This window comes from Ahaetulla prasina, chromosome 4 (assembly GCF_028640845.1).
Source record: "Ahaetulla prasina isolate Xishuangbanna chromosome 4, ASM2864084v1, whole genome shotgun sequence".
Classification (NCBI taxonomy): Eukaryota; Metazoa; Chordata; class Lepidosauria; order Squamata; family Colubridae; genus Ahaetulla; species Ahaetulla prasina.
Window position 1 is genome coordinate 77760677 of NC_080542.1, and position 21385 is coordinate 77782061.

Genomic DNA, 21385 nt, shown 5'->3' on the forward strand with positions numbered 1-21385 from the left:
CCTGTCCATGTCTTCGGGAGTCACAGGGTCAAAGTTATCCCAAACCACCTCAACAAGACGGGTCTCGGAACTCTCATCTGGATCTACCCAATTTTGATCCAACCCATCCCGAAGCTGAACGATTTTATCGTGTAGATAACCGTTAAATTCCTCAGCACGCCCTTGTAGGGGGTCCTCCCTCCTGCTGAAGGAGAGAACGGGTCACCCGAAACAGGGCGGCCGGGCGGTTATCTGCCGACGCAATGAGGGAGGAAACGTAGGAACGTTTCGCATCCCTCAGTGCCACTAGGTAGGTCCTGCTATAGGACCTAACTAGTGTCCGGTCAGCCTCAGAACGGCTGGATCTCCAGACACTCTCTAGGTGTCTTCTCCGGCGTTTCATCTCCCTCAGCTCCTCGGAGAACCAAGGAGCTGGTTGAGACCGATGCCGGGTCAGAGGCCACAAAGGCACAACACGGTCCAAAGCTCCAGCCGCGGCCTGTTCCCAGGCCGTGACCAGCTCTTCAGTCGTGCCGTGGGCCAGATTCTCGGGAAGCGGCCCAAGCTCCGTCAGGAACCTCTCAGGGTCCATCAGGCGCCTGGGACGGAACCAACGCATTGGTTCCGTCTCCCTGCGGCGGTGGGTAGCGGTCTGAAAGTCCAGACGAAGGAGAAAATGATCTGACCATGACAAAGGATCGATAACTAAATCTTTTAAAATCAGATCATTCAATCACTGGCCAGAGATAAAAACCAAGTCCAGGGTGCCTCCCCCAATGTGAGTAGGGCCATCAATTAATTGAGTCAGGTCCATGGCCGTCATGGAAGCCATGAACTCCCGAGCGGTCGAGGATGCCGTGCCAGTTGATGGCAAGTTGAAATCCCCCATGACCAACAGTCTAGGGCTCTCAACTGCCAACCCATCTAGCAACTCCAACAGCTCGGGCAGGGCTGTTGTCACGCAGCAAGGAGCCAGGTACGTGATCAGCAAGCCCACCTGAGTCCTACGACCCCACTTCACATAGAGGGTTTCACACCCAGCTATCTGAGTCACAGTGGTCTCCCTCGGTTCCAGACTCTCCCTAATAATAACGCCACCCCGCCACCCCTACCTTGGGCCCTCGGCTGATGGAATGCTCGGAAACCTGGTGGGCACATCTCTACTAGGGGAACCCCCCCTTCTGTGCCCAACCAGGTTTCCGTAATGCCCATAACATCCGTGGTCCCTTCCTGAATTAGATCTAAAATCAGGGGAGCTTTATTAACCACGGATCTTGTATTACATAACATCAGCCGAAGGCCCAAGTCCCGGGTATTCTGGCCACTCGGGGAACGGGAAAATTCTGGGGGGCCGGAGCACGCAATCACTCTTAAATAGCGAGGGCATGCCCCCAAAACCTGATATGCACCCCCCTTCCGCCATATCTGCCTCTCCCACATACCGTACTGATCGCAAAACCCTGACGAACTGGAACGAGATCCCCCACCACCACCTTCAGACCTATTAAATTACCGCCGCGAACACTTGCTGGACTCGTCACCCCCCTCGATGGGTTTTCCCCCTTCCCCCACCCCCCCAACCCGAACCCGTCAGTTCCCACCCTCCCCTTAAAATTCCCATTAAAACTCCCCTTAAAAAGCCGATTAAAACAGTTAATTAAGAATCCCCTGAGTCTCCTATTTTTGGCATGCCACCTCTCGGGGTTCCAAAACCCGTCCTCAAGATGGGCCTTCGATAATGTGGAGGGCCAAACCCGCGAGAGAGGGGAATCTCGCAGGGCAAGAAGGTCGGCCGCTGTAAATGTTCGCATAACAATAGTCTGGTAAACCAAAGGGTTGCGTCCACAAATATGTCATATCATAGATATCACGAGAAATGGTGGAAAAGCAGTCCTGGTCAGTCAAGTTATTCAAAAAGATGGTATAGTACACGGGACAGAAATCGGCTGAAAGGAATCCTTGATGACAAAAAAGGTAGGCAACGGCCCAGGTGGTGGGGGAAGGGTCAGATGATTCAATGTTTATGTGGAGGTAGAGGGTCATCCTCGCAGTCGTCGCCCTCATTACGACGTCAACTGCCATCGGGAAACCATCACCCCCAGAAAGCTGTCCAAAGAGACCCATGGGCCGGCAAGCTATCTGTTCCGCCGAAGAGGGGGCGATGACATCGAAATGCCCCCCCCACCGGCTGCCATCATCTGCTGGTCGCTTCTGGTCAGTTCTGCTGTTTCAATTCGGCTGAAAAGAGGGCGAGAGGAGGGCGAGAGTGACAAACGCCCCCTCCGCCCCCTCCGAGGGTGAGAGGAGGGCGAGTGAGAGGAGGGCAAGTGTGTCAAATGCCAAGGGGCGAAAGCAGGGCGAGAATGTCAAACGCCCCCTCCGCCCCCTGCCCCCTCCGCCGACCACCGCTGCCAAAAAACGGCGAAAGAAAACGCCGGCGGCCACCCGCCGCCCCAAAACAAGCCGGCCGAACTGGCAGAACATGTCGGCAGCATTTGGGCTCGTCCTGCCGGCCCAGCTCTTCCCGAGGGCAAAAAACCCTCTCCCTTCTGTCCAGACCGCCGGACAAGAGAGACCACCATCGCCCCAGGAAATCAACGCGGCGCCATCTTGCGCATGCTAGTAGCGCATGCTGAAAGCCACATTGGTATTTTCAAATAATGTTTTTCTCTAACTTTCTCCAATACTAATAATAAAGCATTTCTTACATAATGTCTTTGAAAATAACTATGTATCCTATTCTACCCATACCATAAGAGAGCATGCCAACCCAGTTGTAAATAACCTTATATTTCTTAGCACAATCCATTCTTTCATCCATGATAATGTTATGATTTAAAATAAATCATCACCCTGCCAACAAAAGTGTGTATAGTCAAGACTATGGTTTTCCCAATTGCAATGTATTGTTGTGAAAGTTGGACCATAAGAAAAGCTGAGAGTCAAAAAGAATTGAGGCCTTTGAACTATGGTGCTGGAGAAGACTCCTGCAAATCCCTTGGACTGCAAGGCAATTAAACCAGTCAGTCCTAGAGGAGATCAACCCTGACTGCTGTTTAGAAGGCCAGATCCTGAAGATGAAACTCAAATACTTTGGCCACTTAATGAGAAGGAAGAACTCACTGGAGAAGGGCCTAATGCTGGGAACGTTTGAGGGCAAAAGAAGAAGGGGAGAGCAGAGAATGAGGTGGCTGGATGGCATCACTGAAGTAGTCGGCATGAGTTTAAATGGTTTCCGGGAGTTGACAAAGGACAGGAAGAGCTTGAGGAAAGTTGTTCATGGGATCAGACACGACTTTACAACTAACAACAACAACTGCATACAAGGAAAATCTTTATAAAATGTTTTATAGATGACATTTTCTGCCCTGAAGGTTAGCAAAGATGTTTAAGGATAACTCTGCAAACTGTTGGAAATGTCATCAGACATCTGGATCATATGTGGTGGATATGTCAAAAAGTGAAAAAATATTGGTCAAAAATACATACATGGCTGGAAAAAAATGATAAAACAACATATAGATTGGAAACCAGAGACATTTTTGTTGGGCATTTTACCAGAGAAGTATAACAAAGGAAATGTATATTTGATTTTACCATGTATTGACTGCAGTGAGAAAAGTATTTGCACAACAATGGAAAAGTGAAAAGATCCCAACAGATGATGATGTGATTAGAAAAATATTAAAATGTGTAGAAATGGATAAACTAACACTTACAATTAAGGAAAAGAAAGAAAGTGAATACTTTTTGACTTGGGACTTATTTTATCAATGGCTAGCTGACAAAAATAGGAGTTAGAAACAGGAAAATATATGAAAGGATCAGTGAGATAAGGAAGATATATTATCTTGGTTAAACAAATATTAAGATTATTATTAATACTAATACAATTGATATTAATAGAAGGAATACTGTTGTGAACACTTTATTATTTCCTAAAATCATTTATACCCAGACAACACATTGTTCAACTGAAATTGGATGTTTTCTATGTTATAAAAGAAAACAAAAACTTAAGAAAAAAAGAAAAAAAAAGAAAAAGGAATCATATCTTTTTCCTCAATTTTTTTCTGACAGTCAGCTATTTTATCTTTGCTTTGTTTAATGCTGGAACCTTGAGTGGAGGTGCCATCTACTGGTGAAAGATATTATACTTGTGCACAGTGGGAAACCACCTTGGCAAGTGAGGATTAATTGATTAATTGATAACACAAGAAAAACAAAGAGGAGAACAAAGGAAATAGTGAAAGGCAAATAACACCTGGAAGGCCTTTCTATTTTGGTTCCATATCTACTGGATTTTCAGTAACTTGGAAGTATTTTTCTTTTTTTTTATTAAAAAGTTTTACAAAGTTTTTGCAAATTCTCTATCCACCCCTCCCTCAACCTCTCCCCCCTCCCCCCTTTCCCCAATCCCCCCCCTCTGGACTTCCCGGAGCAAAATACAGGGTATAACATTTAACAATCATAAACTAGACTACACTAATTATCCATAGACTCCCCTCCCCCCCTGGGAACCTTAACTCCCTTTTTATATAAAAAAAAGAATACAAGTACAATTCTTACATTCTATTCATTCATAAGCTATTTGATACTTCTTAGTCTAATACTTATTTTGAATATAATCAATCCATCCTCTCCATTCCAATATGTATCTTTCTTGTGAATAGCCTTTCAAATACACTGAAATTTTTGCCATCTCTGCTGTTTGCTACTTTTAATGTCCATTCTTCAATAGTAATCAATTGTTCCTTCTTCCAGTATTGCGCTACCAATAGTCTAGCTGCTGATATTAAATTTAAAATCAGTTTAGTCTCTATTACCGTACAATCCGTAATTATACCCAGTAAAAACAACTGCGGAGTAAACTTTATCTTCTTTTTCAAAATATTTTGCATAATCCACCAAATTTTTATCCAAAATTATTTGATTTTTTTACATGTCCACCATATATGATAATAAGTAGCATCATCACAATCACATCTCCAACATTTAGCTTGCAAGTTCGGATACATACACGCTATTTTTTTAGGATCTAAATGCCATCTATAAAACATTTTGTAAAAATTTTCTCTTAAATTTTGTGCTTGTGTAAATTTAACATTTCTAACCCAAATTTTCTCCCAAGTTTCCATCATTATAGGTTCCTGTATATTTTGTGCCCATTTTATCATACAGTCCTTAACTAATTCCGTTTCTGAATCTATTTCTATCAATGCATTATACAACCTTTTAATATGCAATTGACTTTGATCTCTAATTTGTTTTACCAAGTTTTCCTCGTTTTGCATAATACCAATTTTCTGGTCTTCTCTCCATCTAGCTTGCAGCTGTCCATACTGAAACCAAGTATGAATTATCCTTTCCTCTTTCATTGTATTTAAAGATTTCAATTGTAGTTTACTCTTTTTCATAAAAAGAAGCTCTTTATAAGTAATCACCTCCTGTTTTTGTTCTGTACTTATATTCTCTATCACATGTCTGGGAATTGCCCATATGGGTATTTTATAGTCAACTTGTATTGATACTTTTTCCAAACCCGCAACAAAGCATTTCTAAGTATGTGAGTTTTAAAAGCCCTATCCACTTTTTTATCATATAGTAAGTAAGCATGCTATCCATATAGCAAATCATTTATTTATTTATTTTATTTATTTTTATTTGTCACAACATCATACAAAAAGATTATATAGTATATACACATATAAACATATATAGGAAGAAGAAAAGAAAAACAATAGGACAGGAACGGTAGGCACGTTTGTGCGCTTATGCACGCCCCTTATGGTCCTCTTAGGAATGGGGTGAGGTCAATAGTAGAAAGTTTTTGGTTAAAGCTGTTAGGATTATGGGAAGAGACCACAGAGTCAGGTAAAGTATTCCAAGCACTGATGATTCTGTTGCAGAAGTCGTATTTTCTGCAATCTAGATTAAAGCGGTTTACATTAAGTTTAAATCTATTGGTTGCCCTTGTATTATTGCAATTAAAGCTGAAGTAGTCTTTGACAGGAAGGACATTACAATAGATGATTCTGTGAGCTAAACTTAGGTCTTGTCGAAGGCGACGGAGTTCCAAGTTTTCTAAGCCTAGGATTTCAAGTCTGGTGGGATAAGGTATTTTGTTGTTTTCAGAGGAATGGAGAACTCTTCTTGTAAAATATTTCTGGACACGTTCAATTGTATTGATGTCAGAGATGTGGTGAGGGTTCCAAACAGGTGAGCTGTATTCTAGAATTGGTCTAGCAAATGTTTTATATGCTCTGGTTAGTAGTGTGGTGTTTTGGAAAAGAAGCTGCAAAATTAGGTTTACAACTCTTAGAGCTTTTTTTGCTATGTAGTTGCAGTGGGCTTTGGCACTTAGATCATTTGACATGAAAACTCCAAGGTCTTTAACGGGATGGGGGTCGTCTGTAAGGTAATGTCCATCTAGTATGTACTTAGTTTTAGAGTTCTTTTTTCCTATATGTAAGACTGAGCATTTGCTGGTTGAAATTTGGAGCTGCCAATTTTTAGACCAAGCGGTTAGATGGTCAAGGTCGTTTTGAATGATAGAAGTGTTGTCTGTGGTGTTAAATAGTTTGACATCGTCAGCAAAGAGAACACAATTACTTGAGATATGGTCACAAAGATCATTAATGTATAGAATAAAGAGTGTTGGTCCAAGGGCGCTGCCTTGAGGAACGCCACTCTTGACAGGAACAGGATTTGATAAAGCATTGCCAATTTTGACCACTTGTTGTCTGTTAGACAGAAAAGCAGATATCCATTTGTGGAGGGGTCCTGAGATGCCATAGGATGTTAGTTTAAGGAGAAGTTTATCGTGTACTACTGAGTCAAAAGCTTTGCAGAAGTCTATGTAGATTGCATCTATTGATTTGCCTTGATCTAGATTTGAAGTCCATATGTTTTTGCAGTGGAGAAGTTGTAAGTTACATGATAACTTTTCCTGAAACCAAATTGTTTGTTGGAGAGTAGGTTGTTAGTTTCTAAGTGTGAGGTAATGGATTGATTGATGATAGATTCCATGACTTTGCAGGTGACGCAGCAAAGGGAGATCGGTCTGTAGTTTTCGACTAAGCTGGGGTCTCCTTTTTTGAAGATGGGGATGACTGTGGCTAGTGACCAAAGTTTGGGAAGAGAACTGGTAGTGAAAGCTTTATCAAAGATAATACTTAGGGGTTCAGCTATATTAATGGAAAGTTTTTTTAAGAAATATGCACATAGACCATCAGGTCCAATAGAAAGCGATGGTTTTAAGTTGTGAAGAGCTTTACCAACGTTGTCTTCTGTGAAATCTATATGAGTTAGATCATCATAGTCATTGCTGGTTCGTTTGTGGAATGTTGGATATGTGTTATCGGAGTTAACAAAAACTGAGCCAAAGAAAATGTTGAAGAGGTTTGCTTTGACTGTTTCGTCATTGCATTCTTTGTTGTTAGAATCTTTTAGTGGTGGGATGGATCTTGAATCTTTAAGTTTACTGTTGACAAAATTATAAAAGGCACGATTGGAATTTGTGCGTAAAAGGTTTTCATAATCATAACCCTCTATATTTAATATTCTTTCTTCTGTTGAATTAAACCAGTCACTAATTAATGATAGGGCAGCTGCTTCATAGTATAATCTTAAATTAGGCATTTTGAGACCCTCTCTTTCATGTGTATCCTGTATTATTTTTAACTTTATTCTTGGTCTTTTACCCACCCATATAAAATTGTTAATTCCTTTCTGCCATTCCTTCAAATTTGCATCTTTTTTAAGTATTGGTATCATTTGAAACAAAAATAAAAACCTGGGGTAGCTTGGAAGTATTGAGTGACCCTTTTGAAAACTTTTAAGGCAAGGTGGATTATAATTAACAAGAAACATCCTTGAAATTGAACATTTGATTTTGTGGATTAAAGACATTTGGGGAAATTTGGTGGGCCAATCTGGATTATTAAAACCATTTGATAGAACATTCTACGAAGCAAAAGGGAAAGAAGAGAGAAGAAAAATTAAACAAAACTTAAAAATTTGAAAAAGTTAGAGAGTGCAAATTGGAAAATTTTAAGGATTATAAATTTAGGGGATTTTGAGGAACAGTTCTGGGACTGTGTACATTTTATTAATATTGGCATTTGTGGTGTTTTGGGGCAATTGGGATATTGGAGAATATCCAATCATTGGTGGAATATTGAGCAACTATTAGCCCATTACATTACTACAAAATATTTCAACAGGGAAAAACAAATATGGTTTATAAAGAAATGATGTTTCAATGTACTTAGGAAGATATGACAAGGAATCACAGGGAGATGATGGAATTGATGCAGGATATAAATGTAAGACCAGAATACCCCCAGTAAACGATAATAAAAGATAAACAAAAAATTCAGAAAACAGAGGAGAAACCAGAAGGAGCTAAGCAAAGAAGAGAGGAGATAAATCCAAAAATGATACAAGCGGATAAAGATATGGAAGAGATAGTAATAATTTTTAAAATGGAACAGACATATTATACTCTAAGAGTTCAAAACGTAGAAGAGAATAAAAAGAAAGTTCTCTTAAAAATGATGAAAGAACTAGGGATGCTCTAGAGATCCAACTAGGGATGTGTACTCTAGAGATCCAACAGCAAGAGATAGGTGTTATGGTAGATAAATACTAAGTTTAAATAAATGTGATGTAAGGAATTACAACATCCTAAGGAAGAAACATGAAAGATTTACCAAAAAGTCAATAAGAGTTGAAATTTCATTCACTAAGCATTTAGCGAATAAAACTATAAACTATAAATAAAACTATTAAAAAAAAATCTTGCCAAGAAAACTTCAGGGACTTGTTCAGGAAATTGCCAGTAGTCAATACTAACTTGACACAAATAAATAAAAATAAAATACAAAAATATTTAAATAAAATAAGTTCACTAAAAATAATGTATTTCCCAAATGATCTAAGTTGTCTATTTCAACTTAGAATATTTCAACTATTTCAACCATTTCAAGCAAATGATATTGCTTAATATCAACACTTTACATTAGTATTTGATAGGCAGACAAAGAAATGAACAGCATACCTGTCATGTCCCCATTGGAGCCTGAATGCGGCGGAAGACAAGCCAAACCTGGAGCCGAGGGAGACCGAGATGGTGGCTTCGTTGGCTTTGGAGGAATGTGGGGAGGAGGCAGGGCAGGCCCCCTCAGGAGTGGGATGGCTTGCTAGCAGGGAGGAACGGGACCAGGACAACCAAGAGAGGGCAGGCAGTGAAAATGAGGAGCAACAGAGCTCCTCCTCCTGATCCCCGAGCACGGAGAGTGGAGAGGAGGCAGAAACAATGCAGGCCAACCCAATAACTCAGGAGAGCACCCCGCCTCTCTTCACAAGGCACACCTGGGGATTGAGACTTAAGAAGACGCTGTGGGGGAGTGGTGTTCGTTGGGAACAAACACTGAATTCATGGAGTTTTGTGTGCCATTGCCGAAGTTTGGAGTTTCCTGGACTTCTTGCTTTATTTCTTGCTTCCTGGATTAATTGCCTTGTTCCTTTGCTTCCTGAAACCATTACTGTGTTCCTTTGCTTCCTGGACTCATTGACTTATTCCCTTGCCCCACTGGATTTCTTACTCTGGAGCCATTGTGCTCACATAATGTGGGAGTGTTTGGGGGAAAGTTGGAGCAATAAAGGGGCAATCTGAACTATCAGCTGACTATGTTGCCTCTGTGCCTTGCCCCGGATCATCGCAATAGCATATATGAAACCTAATATGTCCTCCTATAGCAGACATGGGCATGTTACAGCACAGAGCACATCTGGCCTTTTGACTGTCCCTGAGTGGCCCATAACAATGGGAAGGCACTGGGGCAGCAATGGCGGCCCTCCACAACAATTCCAGTTTCTCATGCAGCCCCTTGGGAAAATTGTCTGCCCCTGGTCTACAATGTAAAACTTTCTCTATTGGAGTATATAAAAATTTACTTCATCAGAAATCACTGGAAGAGGGCCTAAGAAATATATTAGAAATGGGATACTTATCAGAATAGATAATGCTAAGCAGCCCGGGCAAATATTAAAACATTTTAAAAATAACCTAGACAAAGATTCATGTTTTTTCTATCAAAGGCTTAAAAGCATATATATTCTGATTTTAATGTAACTAGAAAAGAGAACAAGTTTTCAAAAGAAATATAGCATTATACAAAAAAATCTCTTACCTTTCAGGTACTGCCTCAATAGGCATTGATTGGCTTTCCATTGATTCTTTCGGTGTCTCTTCAGCTCTTGAAACACTTGCATTCAAATCACCAGATTCTTCCATTTCAACATCTTGTACTCCAATAGCCTTGCAACTTTGCATGTTGCTATTGTCCTCTGGTTCTGCCACAAGCCCTGCATTCTTACTTTTATTAACTGGTTGAAGAAAAGCATCCAATTTTTGATCCTGTGAGTCAGTGCGGATCATCTGATGAGCATAAATCTGCTCACTTCCTTTAGTAGCTGAAGATTTTGGCGATTTAACAACTTCAGTGGAAGGGGCGGTTATAGCTGGTAACAATGTCTTCATTGCAGAAAAATAATGATGAAAGAATATTTTAATGTTTCTACAAATTAAAGTCCTGTTCCAAGTTCTGCCTTACATGAAACCTACCTTAACTTTATATCACACAATTAAAATTATTAATTTATATTAAGCTAATGTATCATATTTTTCAGAATATAAGACGTACCAGAGTATAAAACGGACCTGCATTTTTGGGAAGGAAAATAGGAAAAAAAATTCTGCCTACCAGTTATTCCCCTTGCTAGCGTCCTTAGACTGGTCAGCTTCAGAACATTAGTTCACTCACTGGTTTTGAGGTTGGGGCTGGTTGGGGCTAAAAAACACCTTCTAAAGCACAGCTGATCATCAGACGGAGCAGCAATTAGAAAAGCAGGCAAAACGCAGAAGATCACTTCGCTCACAAGCCCCACTTTGGAGCTGAAAAACTGCTTTAAAAGTACAGTTGATCGTCAGAGGGAGCTCCAGTGACTAAAGCAGGCGAAGTGTGGAAGGGGTAAGAGAAGGCAGCAGCTGTTCCGGGTAGCCATTTCTGTGTCACATTTTCAGCCTCCAAATGCATCATGTTTTCGGGCGGTGATCGGTGGCGATGTGCTTTGGCGATCCCTGCAGCCTTGAAGGGCTCTCAAATGGAGCATTTGGAGGTGAAAATGTGACGCACGAAGCTCCAAAATGCAAGCCATTGTCAGTGGCAATCTCTGCAGCCAGGAAGAGGACGCACAGAGGCCAAAGGGCGGGGGCAAGCGGGTGGGAAGGATTACATTTGCAATATAAGAGGTACCCAAATTTCAGCCTCTTTTAGGAGGGAAAAAAGTGCATCTTATACTCTGAAAAATAGGATATTTGGATTTTTCAGTGATTCCGCAGATTTTCAATGATTTGTCATAAGATGCAATACTGATTCTTTATAAAACAAAAAAAACCCTCTCAGTAAAGGAGACTGTTATTTAGCTCAGGGTTAAAATGAGGGGTCCTTGGTACTCTCTGAGCTTGCTTGTTTTTCTTGCAGACATTTCATTACCCAAACTAGGTAACATCCTAGCTTGGGTAATGAAACATGCAAGAAAACAAACAAATTCAGAGAGCACCAAGGACCACTCAAAGAACTCTCTCTAAACTGAATTGTGCACTCAGCTATGCAAATATCCAGCAAGAGAAGTGCTTCCCATACACAACAAAGTATAATCTAGTTTGGAATGATTTTCATAGTATTATTATTAATAAAACTAATATCATTACTCCTTTGGGGATAAAAGAATTCACTTACTTGAGTGAAATACATCCTTGATGAATTGGAACCTAACAATTTGCTCTCTATATGTTGTTGTACATGCTTCAAGATGCTATCTTCATGGAGGAAATGAACTTCATGCTTTGTAGGATGCACATTCACATCCACATTTTGAGGTGCAATCTCAAGACTATAAAACATTTTGAGAACAGTAAGTGTATGTTAATCAAAGATGTGTCCGATTACAAATTTGAGAATTTGCATTGTAACCAGAACCAGAACTGTAGTGCTATGTATTTTTTCAAAAACAGAAGTATATACCGTATTTTACCGAGTATAAGATGCACCTTTTTCTCCCCTAAAAGGGGATGAAAATTTAGGTGTGTCTTATATACTGAATGTAGCCCCACCCACCCATTGGCCCCCACCCTTTGGCCTCTGCCTCCCAGCAATTTACCTCCTTGCAAGCAAGCAACAAGAAGAAACAGCCCATTTCAGCTTCAGCACAGCCTAATTAGCACAAGTTGATTATCTGTTGGATCAGCCTCCTGACTCTCAGCTGTTTCAGGCTGCAGGGATTGCCATTGCCTATTGCTGCGCGGGTCTCTGCTGCTTGCTGCAAGGAGGTAAATTGCCGGGAAGTCTTTTTTTTTTCTTGTTCTAATCAAGCTATGCTGACAACAAAAATGAAAGTAAAGCAGGCTATTTGCTGTTTACTGCAATGAGGCAAAATTCCTGGGAGGCAGAGGCAGACTTCTTTTTCTTGTTTTCCTCACCAAAAAAGGTAGGTGCGTCTTATAGTCCAGAGCATTTTATACTCCGAAAAATACGGTAATTCATAATAATCCTTTAAGCACACAACTGAGAGATATTTACTGTATAGCCTACAGTGCATTTTGAAACAAACACAGATACAACATTAATACAATAACATTCATTTACTGTAATTTATTTCCTGGCCTTTTTTCTTAAAGAAATCAGAAAAGAAAACAGAAGATGGTTAAGCACAATAAGCAAGCAAAAACAGAAGTCCTCAACATTTGACATTGAAGTTTAATTTAAAGACCTGTCCTAAATGCAGATAGCAATGTTTATCAGATTTATATTTTTATATTTTAGTTCACAAGCTAGAAGTGGTATATTTTCCATAAAAGGAGCCTGTAGAAACTGAAAGTTCACATAGAAAAAAAATGTATTTTGAATTATTTATTCATAAGAAGTAATAGCAAGCTTTCTGAGAATAAGAGATTTCTGAATTTCTGAGAATAAGAGAACCAGCAGAAATATTCACAATATAGTAGCAAGTTATTTATAACTTTACAGATTAATAATCAATTTTAAACTGTGCTTTGAAATGGACTGGCGTAAAATAGATAAAACTGAAGCCTGGCTAAAGCATTTTCAGCCAATGAAATTTGCAAAATGGTACTCAAAGACAAGCTCATATTTGCAGACCTTACAATAATCAAAGCACCATATACCCATGAACCATTATAACCACTAGTGAGGTTCCAAAAGAAAAAAGTGCTGGTCCACCAATCCTAATTGGGCAAAGAGGTTCAGGTCATAGCTGGGATCTGAAACTCAAGGTTTAAATCAGATCCAGAAAAGACTCTTAATTACACTTGTTTGTAAAGGAAGAACTACTTCTACCAACATTCTTGAACATTCAAACAAAAACTTTTCCATTGTACAGAAGCACCCCCTTCTTTTGCAGATTTAATTTCAATTCAGTAATCCTGATCCAGTCAAATTCACATATCAAGCACTGGTCCTCTACATTTTTAGATTATTAGGAAGGAAAGTCTCCTCTTCCTGCCAAACTGAATTTCAACGGCAAAAGTATTTCTCAGTATTACCTTATATATAAAAATGGACACATGCTTTTGGGTAAATAAGCAGCATATATAGTCTCTATCGCTCTGCGCAAGGCAGTTGACTCTACCAATCGATCTGGAAAGAGAACAGAAAAAATTGTTTCAATTACTTTTCCAAATTATCATTTTTAGGTCCATTTCTGAATAAGCTTAGCCTTTATATTCAAAAAACCTATACCAAATATATCATTAAAAACTAAATTTTATGATTATAAAAATGTTCTTAACAATCGTATATTAATCATGACTTCACATTTAACAAATAATCTTAAAGACATACAAACTCAATGATTTGGAACCAAGATCTGTTTGCTTTAATGAGTCAAGAACCTTCATTATAAAAAGAATGATCTATTTTGCCCAAAATTATATTTTAATTAAGATCTATTTATTTGGTAAACATGTTATATTTCTTTCTAAATCACTGAACATAATGATTCTGCCATGACTGTGATTTTTTTTTCTTATTTACGCTTTCTTTACCTGGTGCATTGTCAATCCATAGTTTACAGTTTTTCACCCTTAGGCTCTCCTTTATGCTAGAACAACATTAATTAAATATTAAGGAAAACCAACGTAGGTTGAAAATTATACTTCTAATATAGTTGATTTTAACTATATTAAATCAAATCAACTTATACTTTGATTTATCACCTTATCTGCTTTCTGAGATCCAATTTGCATAATTAGCTGAAGACTACACTAGGCTTTCAGAAACACATCAAGGGTTACGTACACAAAAATGTATACATTTTTTCTTTTCCTTTTTTTAATTACATTCATCTAGAAAGATTGATTGCTGTAATGCAAACACATGGAGGTTTTGTTTTTATTTTCAGGTCATGCTATTTCATTAAGATTCAGGACTACAGACATTGCTATTTTTTAAAAAGTTTGTTTTAACTTCAACACACAAATGAACTATGTGGAAGAAAAAAATAACCAGTAGTTTCAGGATGGAGTTATAACAAAAATGGACTTTTAATAAGTGAAAATATCTCTTAAACATTCAGTGAAAATATGGAAGTGAATATATTTGTACTTACGATTTACAAAAAGTAAAAAGATGCACTTCTTCAAGGAATAATTTGCATTCGTTACCAAACCTTTCATTTTAAAAGCCAATGTTGCATCTTCACAGCCCACTTCAATCAATTCTCTAAAGATATTTAAATAAAAATTAGTCCTTTTGCTTTTTAAATAAAGCACCTTTAAGAACACACTAGAACTATTGTAATTAATAATTATTAAATATGCAGCACATATTCTGCTCATGGTTCTACTGTTTTCTAATCTTTAATCCCAGATAAAACCAGATTACATCTTCTATATCTTTAATATTATTACTACTACTAACCAGTAATTAACAGATTTAGATACTATAGTAAATAGTATCACTGTAGAAATTAGTCAAAGTTCCTTGCTCACAAAATAAAACTACTTTCAAATACATCCTCTTATAGTTACTTTCATACCTCTATAGAAAACTCATTTCCCATGCTTTTTGGGTTGTTTTCCCCTTTAGGATTTTCATCCATAGAATCTTTCCTAGGCTCCGAGTTTGTTAAAATCAGCTCCTTTAAAGTTTAAAACCCTGGTTGGATTATTTTCTATTGCTTGTGTTTGCATTATATTGAATTCCAGTATGATGTGGTAACTAGCACCCAAGGTTCTGGCAGTTTCAACTCCCACTATCACTTCTCTATTAGTAAGAATTAAGTACAGCATAGCTTTACTTCTAGTTCCCTCTTCTACCTTTGGCTGACGAAGTTGTTGATTATGTTGGTTAGGAATCTATTTGATCTCCCATTTGCTGCAGTTAGTCTCCCAGTTGATATCTAGATAGTTAAGTCTCCCACTACTACTGTGGTATGATTCCTTCATACATTTGTTAATACATCTTTGCAAAGAGTTCATCTATTCCTTCTGATAGGTATAATATACACCTATGGCAATGTCACTTTTTCCCCCTTTTAGAATAGAATTCTTTATTGGCCAAGTGTGACTGGACACACAATGAATTTGTCTTTGTGCAAATGCTCTCGGTGTATATAAAAGAAGAGAGATATTCGTCAAGAATCGTAAGGTACAACACTTAATGATAGTCATAGGGAAACAGTCAATATAAATCTTAAAGATATCAGCAACAAGGTTACAATCATACAGTCATAAGTGGGAGGAGATGACTGACCGGAACGATGAGATTAATAATAATGCAGACTTAGCAAATAGTTTGACCGTATTGAGGGGATTATTTGTTTAGCAGAGTGATGGCATTTGGGGAAAAACTGTTCATGTGTCTAGTTGTTCTGGTGTGCAGAGCTCTATAGCATCATTTTGAGGATAGGAGTTGAAACAGGATGTGAGGGGTCTGTTAATATTTTCACAGCCCTCTTTTTGACTTGTGCACTATACAGGCCCTCAATGCAAGGCAGTAGTAATTGGGTTTTTTGCAGTTCTAATTATCCTCTGAAGTCTAAGTCTATCTTGTTGGGTTGCATAGAGGTGTAGATGACAGACTCAGTAATTCCTCTGTAGAACTGGATCAGCAGCTGCTTGGGCAGTTAAGCTTTCTGAGTTGGCATAGAAAGAACATTCTTTGTTGTGCTTTTTTTGATGTTGGGTGTGCATTTTAGGTCATGAGATATGGTAGACCCTAGAAATTTGAAGGTCTCTACTGTTGATACTGTGCTGTCTAGTATTGTAAGAGGTGGTAGTATGGGAGAGTTTCTCCTAAAGTTGACCACCATTTCTACGGTTTTGAGTTTGTTCAGTTCCAGATTATTCTGGTCATACCATGAGGCTAGTTGTTCAACTTCCCGTCTGCATGTGGATTCATCATTGTCTCGAATGAGACCGATCATTGTTGTGTCATCTGCGAAAATCAGTAGTTTAACAGATGGATTGTTTGAGATGCAGTCATTGGTATACAGAGAGAAGTGGAGAGAGCACACAGCCTTGTGTGGATCCTGTGCTAATTGTACAGGTATCTGATGTGATTCTGCTTAGCTTCACCTGCTGCTTCCTGTCTGTTCGGAAGCTTATGATCCATTTACAAATATGTTCAGGTACCGCTAGTTGATTTAGCTTAGTTAGAAGAATGTCTGGAATGATGGTATTGAGTCTGAACAAAAGTCTATAAAGATGACCCCTGTGTAGGTCTTTGGAGGTTCAAGATGTTGTAGGATGTAGTGCAGAGCCATATTAACAGCATCATCTGTTGATCTATTTGCTCGGTATGCAAACTGCAGGTCTAACAGCACATCCGTGATGGTTTTCAAGAGAGACAGCATTAGCCTTTCAAAGGTCTTCATAACTAAAGATGTTAAAGCATTTTTTTAATTTTACTTATTTATTTATTCAATTTGTATACCGCCCTTCTCCAGAAGGACTCAAGGCGGTTTACAGCCAATAAAAATACATATAATACAGGTTAAAAACAATATAAAAAACTGATTCAATATATGGCATAGAAAAGCTAAAATAAAAATAAAAAACCCCATTTAAAACTGCATTTAGGCTAGCTCTGCGCGATGGAACAAAAGCGTCTTCAGTTGGCGGAAAAAGGTCCAGAGGTCGGGAAGTTGACGAAGCTCTGGAGGCAGGTCATTCCAGAGGGCCAGAGCCCACAGAGAAGGCCCTCCCCCTGGGGGTCGCCAGACGACATTGTTTGGCACCGGCACCCTGAGGAGGCCCTCCCTGTGGGAGCACACAGGTCGATGGGAGGCTACTGGTGGCAGTAGGCGGTCCCGTAAATAACCTGTGGTTATTTAAAGCCATGGAGCGCTTTAAAGGTAGTAACCAATACCTTGAATTGCACCCAAAAGACCACTGGGAGCCAGTGCAGACCGCGCAGGAGAGGTGTCACATGGGAGCCTCGAGGTGCTCCCTCTATCACACGTGCAACTGCATTCTGGACCAGTTGGAGCTTCCGGGTGCCCTTCAAGGGGAGCCCCATGTAGAGAGCATAGCAGTAGCCCAGGTGGGATGTGACGAGAGCATGAGTGACTGTGCAGAGGGAAGCCCGGTCTAGAAAAGGACGCAACTGGCGTATCAGGCGAACCTGATAAAAAGCTCTCCTGGCGACGGCCGTCATATGATCTTCTAACGACAGCCATGCATCCAGGAGAACGCCTAGATTTCGAACCTTCTCCGTGGGGGCCAACGACTCGCCCCCAACAGTTAGTGATGGGAGCACCTGGCTGTACCGGGATGCCGGCATCCACAGCCACTCGGTCTTGGAAGGATTGAGTTGGAGCCTGTTTCTCCCCATCCAGACCCGTACGGCCTCCAGACACCGGAACATCACTTCGACGGCCTCGTTGGGGTGGTTAGGGGTGGAAATATACAGCTGAGTATCATCAGCGTATAGATGATGACACTCAGATGTAGTCATTCAGTTCCTTGATGGTGGGCTTCTGTGGCATTGGGATGATAGTAGAGCATTTGAAGCAAGAAGGAACATAGCACATCTCTAGCAATTTAATGAAGATACGGGTGAAGATGGGGGCCAATTGATCAACATAGACTTTTAAGCAAGAAGGGCCTGTCTTGGCCTGGAGCTTTTCCTGGTTTTTGTCTGTGAAATAGGTCTTGCACTTCCTTTTCTGTGATCACTAGGGGTTGTGAACCAAATGGGATGGGGTCAATTGTTAGGGGATTTGGCTGTTGTTGGTATGTCTCCGATGAGGGTTGTGGAGATAGGTGGCTGTAGTTTCTTTTCAAACCTGCAGTAAAATATGTTCAGGTCATCTGCCAGTTGTTGATTTCCTTCAGCCTGGGAAGGAGGTTTGCCATAACCGGTGATATTTTTAAGAGTTTTCCACGTTTGCTGGTTCATTTGTTGAGAATTGATTCTTTAGCTTTATAGAGTAGCTTCTTTTTGCTGCTCTGAACTCCCTTGTTAATACATTTTTGGCCTGGTTGTACAGCATTTTATCACCTTTTCTGTAGGCTTGGTTTGCTGTTACTGTATATTCGCAAGTTCCTGGTTGGTACAAATAGGTCTTCACAGAAGCTGACATACAATGTTAGAATAGAATAGATTTTTTTATTGGCCAAGCATGATTGGACACACAAGGAATTTGTCTTGGTGCATATGCTCTCAGTGTACATTAAAGAAAAGATACGTTCCTCAAGGTACAACATTTACAACACAATTGATGGTCAATATATCAATATAAGTCATAAGGATTGCCAGCAACAAAGTTACAGTCATACAGTCGTAAGTGGAAAGAGATTGGTGATGGGAATGATGAGAAGATTAATAGTAGTGCAGATTTAGTAAACAGTTTGACAGTGTTGAGGGAATTATTTGCTTAGCAGAGTGATGGCCTTCGGGGAAAAACTGTTCTTGTGTGCAGTGCTCTATAGCGTCGTTTTGAGGGTAGGAGTTGAAACAGTTTATGTCCTGGATGTGAGGGATCTGTAAATATTTTCACGGCCCTCTTCTTGATTCGTGCAATATACAGGTCCTCAATGGAAGGCAGGTTGGTAGCCATTATTTTTTCTGCAGTTCTAATTATCCTCTGAAGTCTTTGTCTTTCTTTTTGAGTTGCAGAACCGAACCAGACAGTTACAGAGGTACAAATGACAGACTCAATAATTCCTCTGTAGAACTGAATCAGCAGCTCCTTGGGCAGTTTGAGCTTACTGAGTTGGCGCAGAAAGAACATTCTTTGTTGTCCTTTTTTGATGATGTTTTTGATGTTAGCTGTCCATTTGAGATCTTGCGATATGATAGAACCTAGAAATTTAAAAGTTTCTACTGTTGATATTGTGTTGTCTAGTATTGTGATAGGTGGAAGTATGGAAGGGTTTCTCCTAAAGTCTATCACCATTTCTATGGTTTTAAGTGTGTTCAGTTCCAGATTGTTTTGGTTGCACCATAAGGCTAGTCATTCGACCTCTCGTCTATATGCGGATTTGTCATTGTCTCGAATGAGACCAATCACTGTTGTGTCATCTGCGAACTTCAGTAGCTTAACAGATGGATTGTTGGAGATGCAGTCATTGGTATACAGAGAGAAGAGAAGTGGGGAGAGCACACAGCCTTGGGGGGGCCCTATGCTAATTGTACAGGTATTTGATGTGATCTTGCTTAGCTTCACCTGCTGCTTCCTGTTTGTTAGGAAGCTTGTGATCCACTTACAAGTCTGTTCTAAGAAAGCACTAACCTTTCAAAGGTTTTCATGACTAAAGATGTTAAAGCAACTGATCTGTAGTCATTCAGTTCCTTGATGGTGGGCTTCTTCAGCACTGGGATGATGGTAGAGCGTTTGAAGCAAGAAGGAACACAGCACATCTCTAGTGATTTATTTAAAATATTGGTGAAGATGGGGGCCAATTGGTCAGCACAGACTTTTAAGCAAGGAGTTATCTTGTCTGGGCCTGGAGCTTTTCCTGGCTTTTGTCTGTGAAATAGGTCTTGCACTTCCTTTTCTGTGATCACTAGGGGTTGTGAACCCAATGAAATGGGGTCAGTTGTAGGAGGCTTGGCTGTTGTTGGTGTGTCTGAGATGGGGGTTGTGGAGATAGGTGGCTGTAGTTTCCTTTCAAACCTGCAGTAAAACTCATTCAGGTCATCTGCCAGTTGTTGATTACCTTCAGACTGGGAAGGAGGTTTGCCATAGCCGGTGATATATTTAAGAGTTTTCCACATGTTTGCTGGTTCATTTGCTGAAAACTGATTCTTTAGCTTTTCAGAGTAGCTTCTTTTTGCTGCTCTGATCTCCCTTATTAGTGCATTTCTGGCCTGATTGTACAGCATTTTATCACCTTTTCTCTAGGCTTCCTCTTTGAAATGTTGTAGCTGCTTAAGTTTAGGTGTGAACCAAGGTTTGTTGTTACTGTATATTCGCAAGTTCCTTGTAGGTACACATAGGTCTTCACAGAAGCTGACATATGATGTTACAGTATCTGTGAGTTCATCCAGGTCTGCAGAGGTATCTTCAAAAATATTCCAATCAGTGCAGTCAAAGCATGCCTGCAGCTTTAATTTTGCCTCCTCCGTCCAGGTCTTCACTGATTTAATTGTTGGTTTTGTGGCTTTAAGTCTTTGCCTGTAAGCAGGTACAAGGTGAATCATGCAATGATCAGAGTGTCCTACAGCTGCACGTTGTAAAGACCGATAAGCATCTTTTAGTGTTGTGTAGCAATGGTCTAGAGTATTCTTGCCTCTGGTGGGACAATTGACATGCTGAAAGTATTTTGGTAGCTCTTGCCTTAAGTTTGCCTTGTTTAGATCTCCCAAAACAATGGCCAGTGAATCAGGGTGTTTGGCTTCAGCCTCCATGATTTGGTCAGCTAGAGTTCGTAATGCCTTATTTACACAGGCTTGTGGTGGGACATAAACAGCAATTAGAAGAAATGAGGAAAATTCACGAGGCGAATAGTATGGTTTGCAGTTGATAATTAAAGTCTCTAAATTGTTGTCACAGAATTTGTAAATTATTTTAAAATCTTGACACCAGTTGCTGTTAATATATAGGCATAAGCCTCCTCCTTTCTTTTTACCAGATGTTTCTGTAATTCTGTCTGATTGTTCAATCTGAAACCCTGGAATGCTCAGACTGCTATCTTCAATTGATTCATTTAACCAGGTTTCAGAGAAGCATAGGACTGCTGAATTGTGAAAATCAGAATAGTATTTGTTTAAGAGGAGTATTTCATCCATCTTATTTGCAAGTGAGCGTATATTTGTTAGGAAAATTGAAGGCAGAGGAGTTTTAATTTGATTTCTTAGTCCGTTTAAGATCC

General features: G+C 39.8%; 1 protein-coding gene across 5 annotated transcripts in view; it reads right to left on the bottom strand.

Annotated features, from left to right (window-relative positions):
* Positions 1-21385, bottom strand: part of MLH1 (mutL homolog 1) — a 122413-nt gene that overhangs the window by 55967 nt on the left and 45061 nt on the right. For all 5 annotated transcript variants that reach the window (XM_058179873.1, XM_058179876.1, XM_058179874.1 and 2 more), the window contains exons 9-12: positions 14674-14786; positions 13610-13703; positions 11787-11940; positions 10176-10519 (exon numbers count right to left, since the gene is read on the bottom strand). In XM_058179873.1, coding sequence (XP_058035856.1) covers positions 10176-10519; positions 11787-11940; positions 13610-13703; positions 14674-14786 — 705 coding nt within the window. The remainder of the gene's footprint in view (positions 1-10175; positions 10520-11786; positions 11941-13609; positions 13704-14673; positions 14787-21385) is intronic.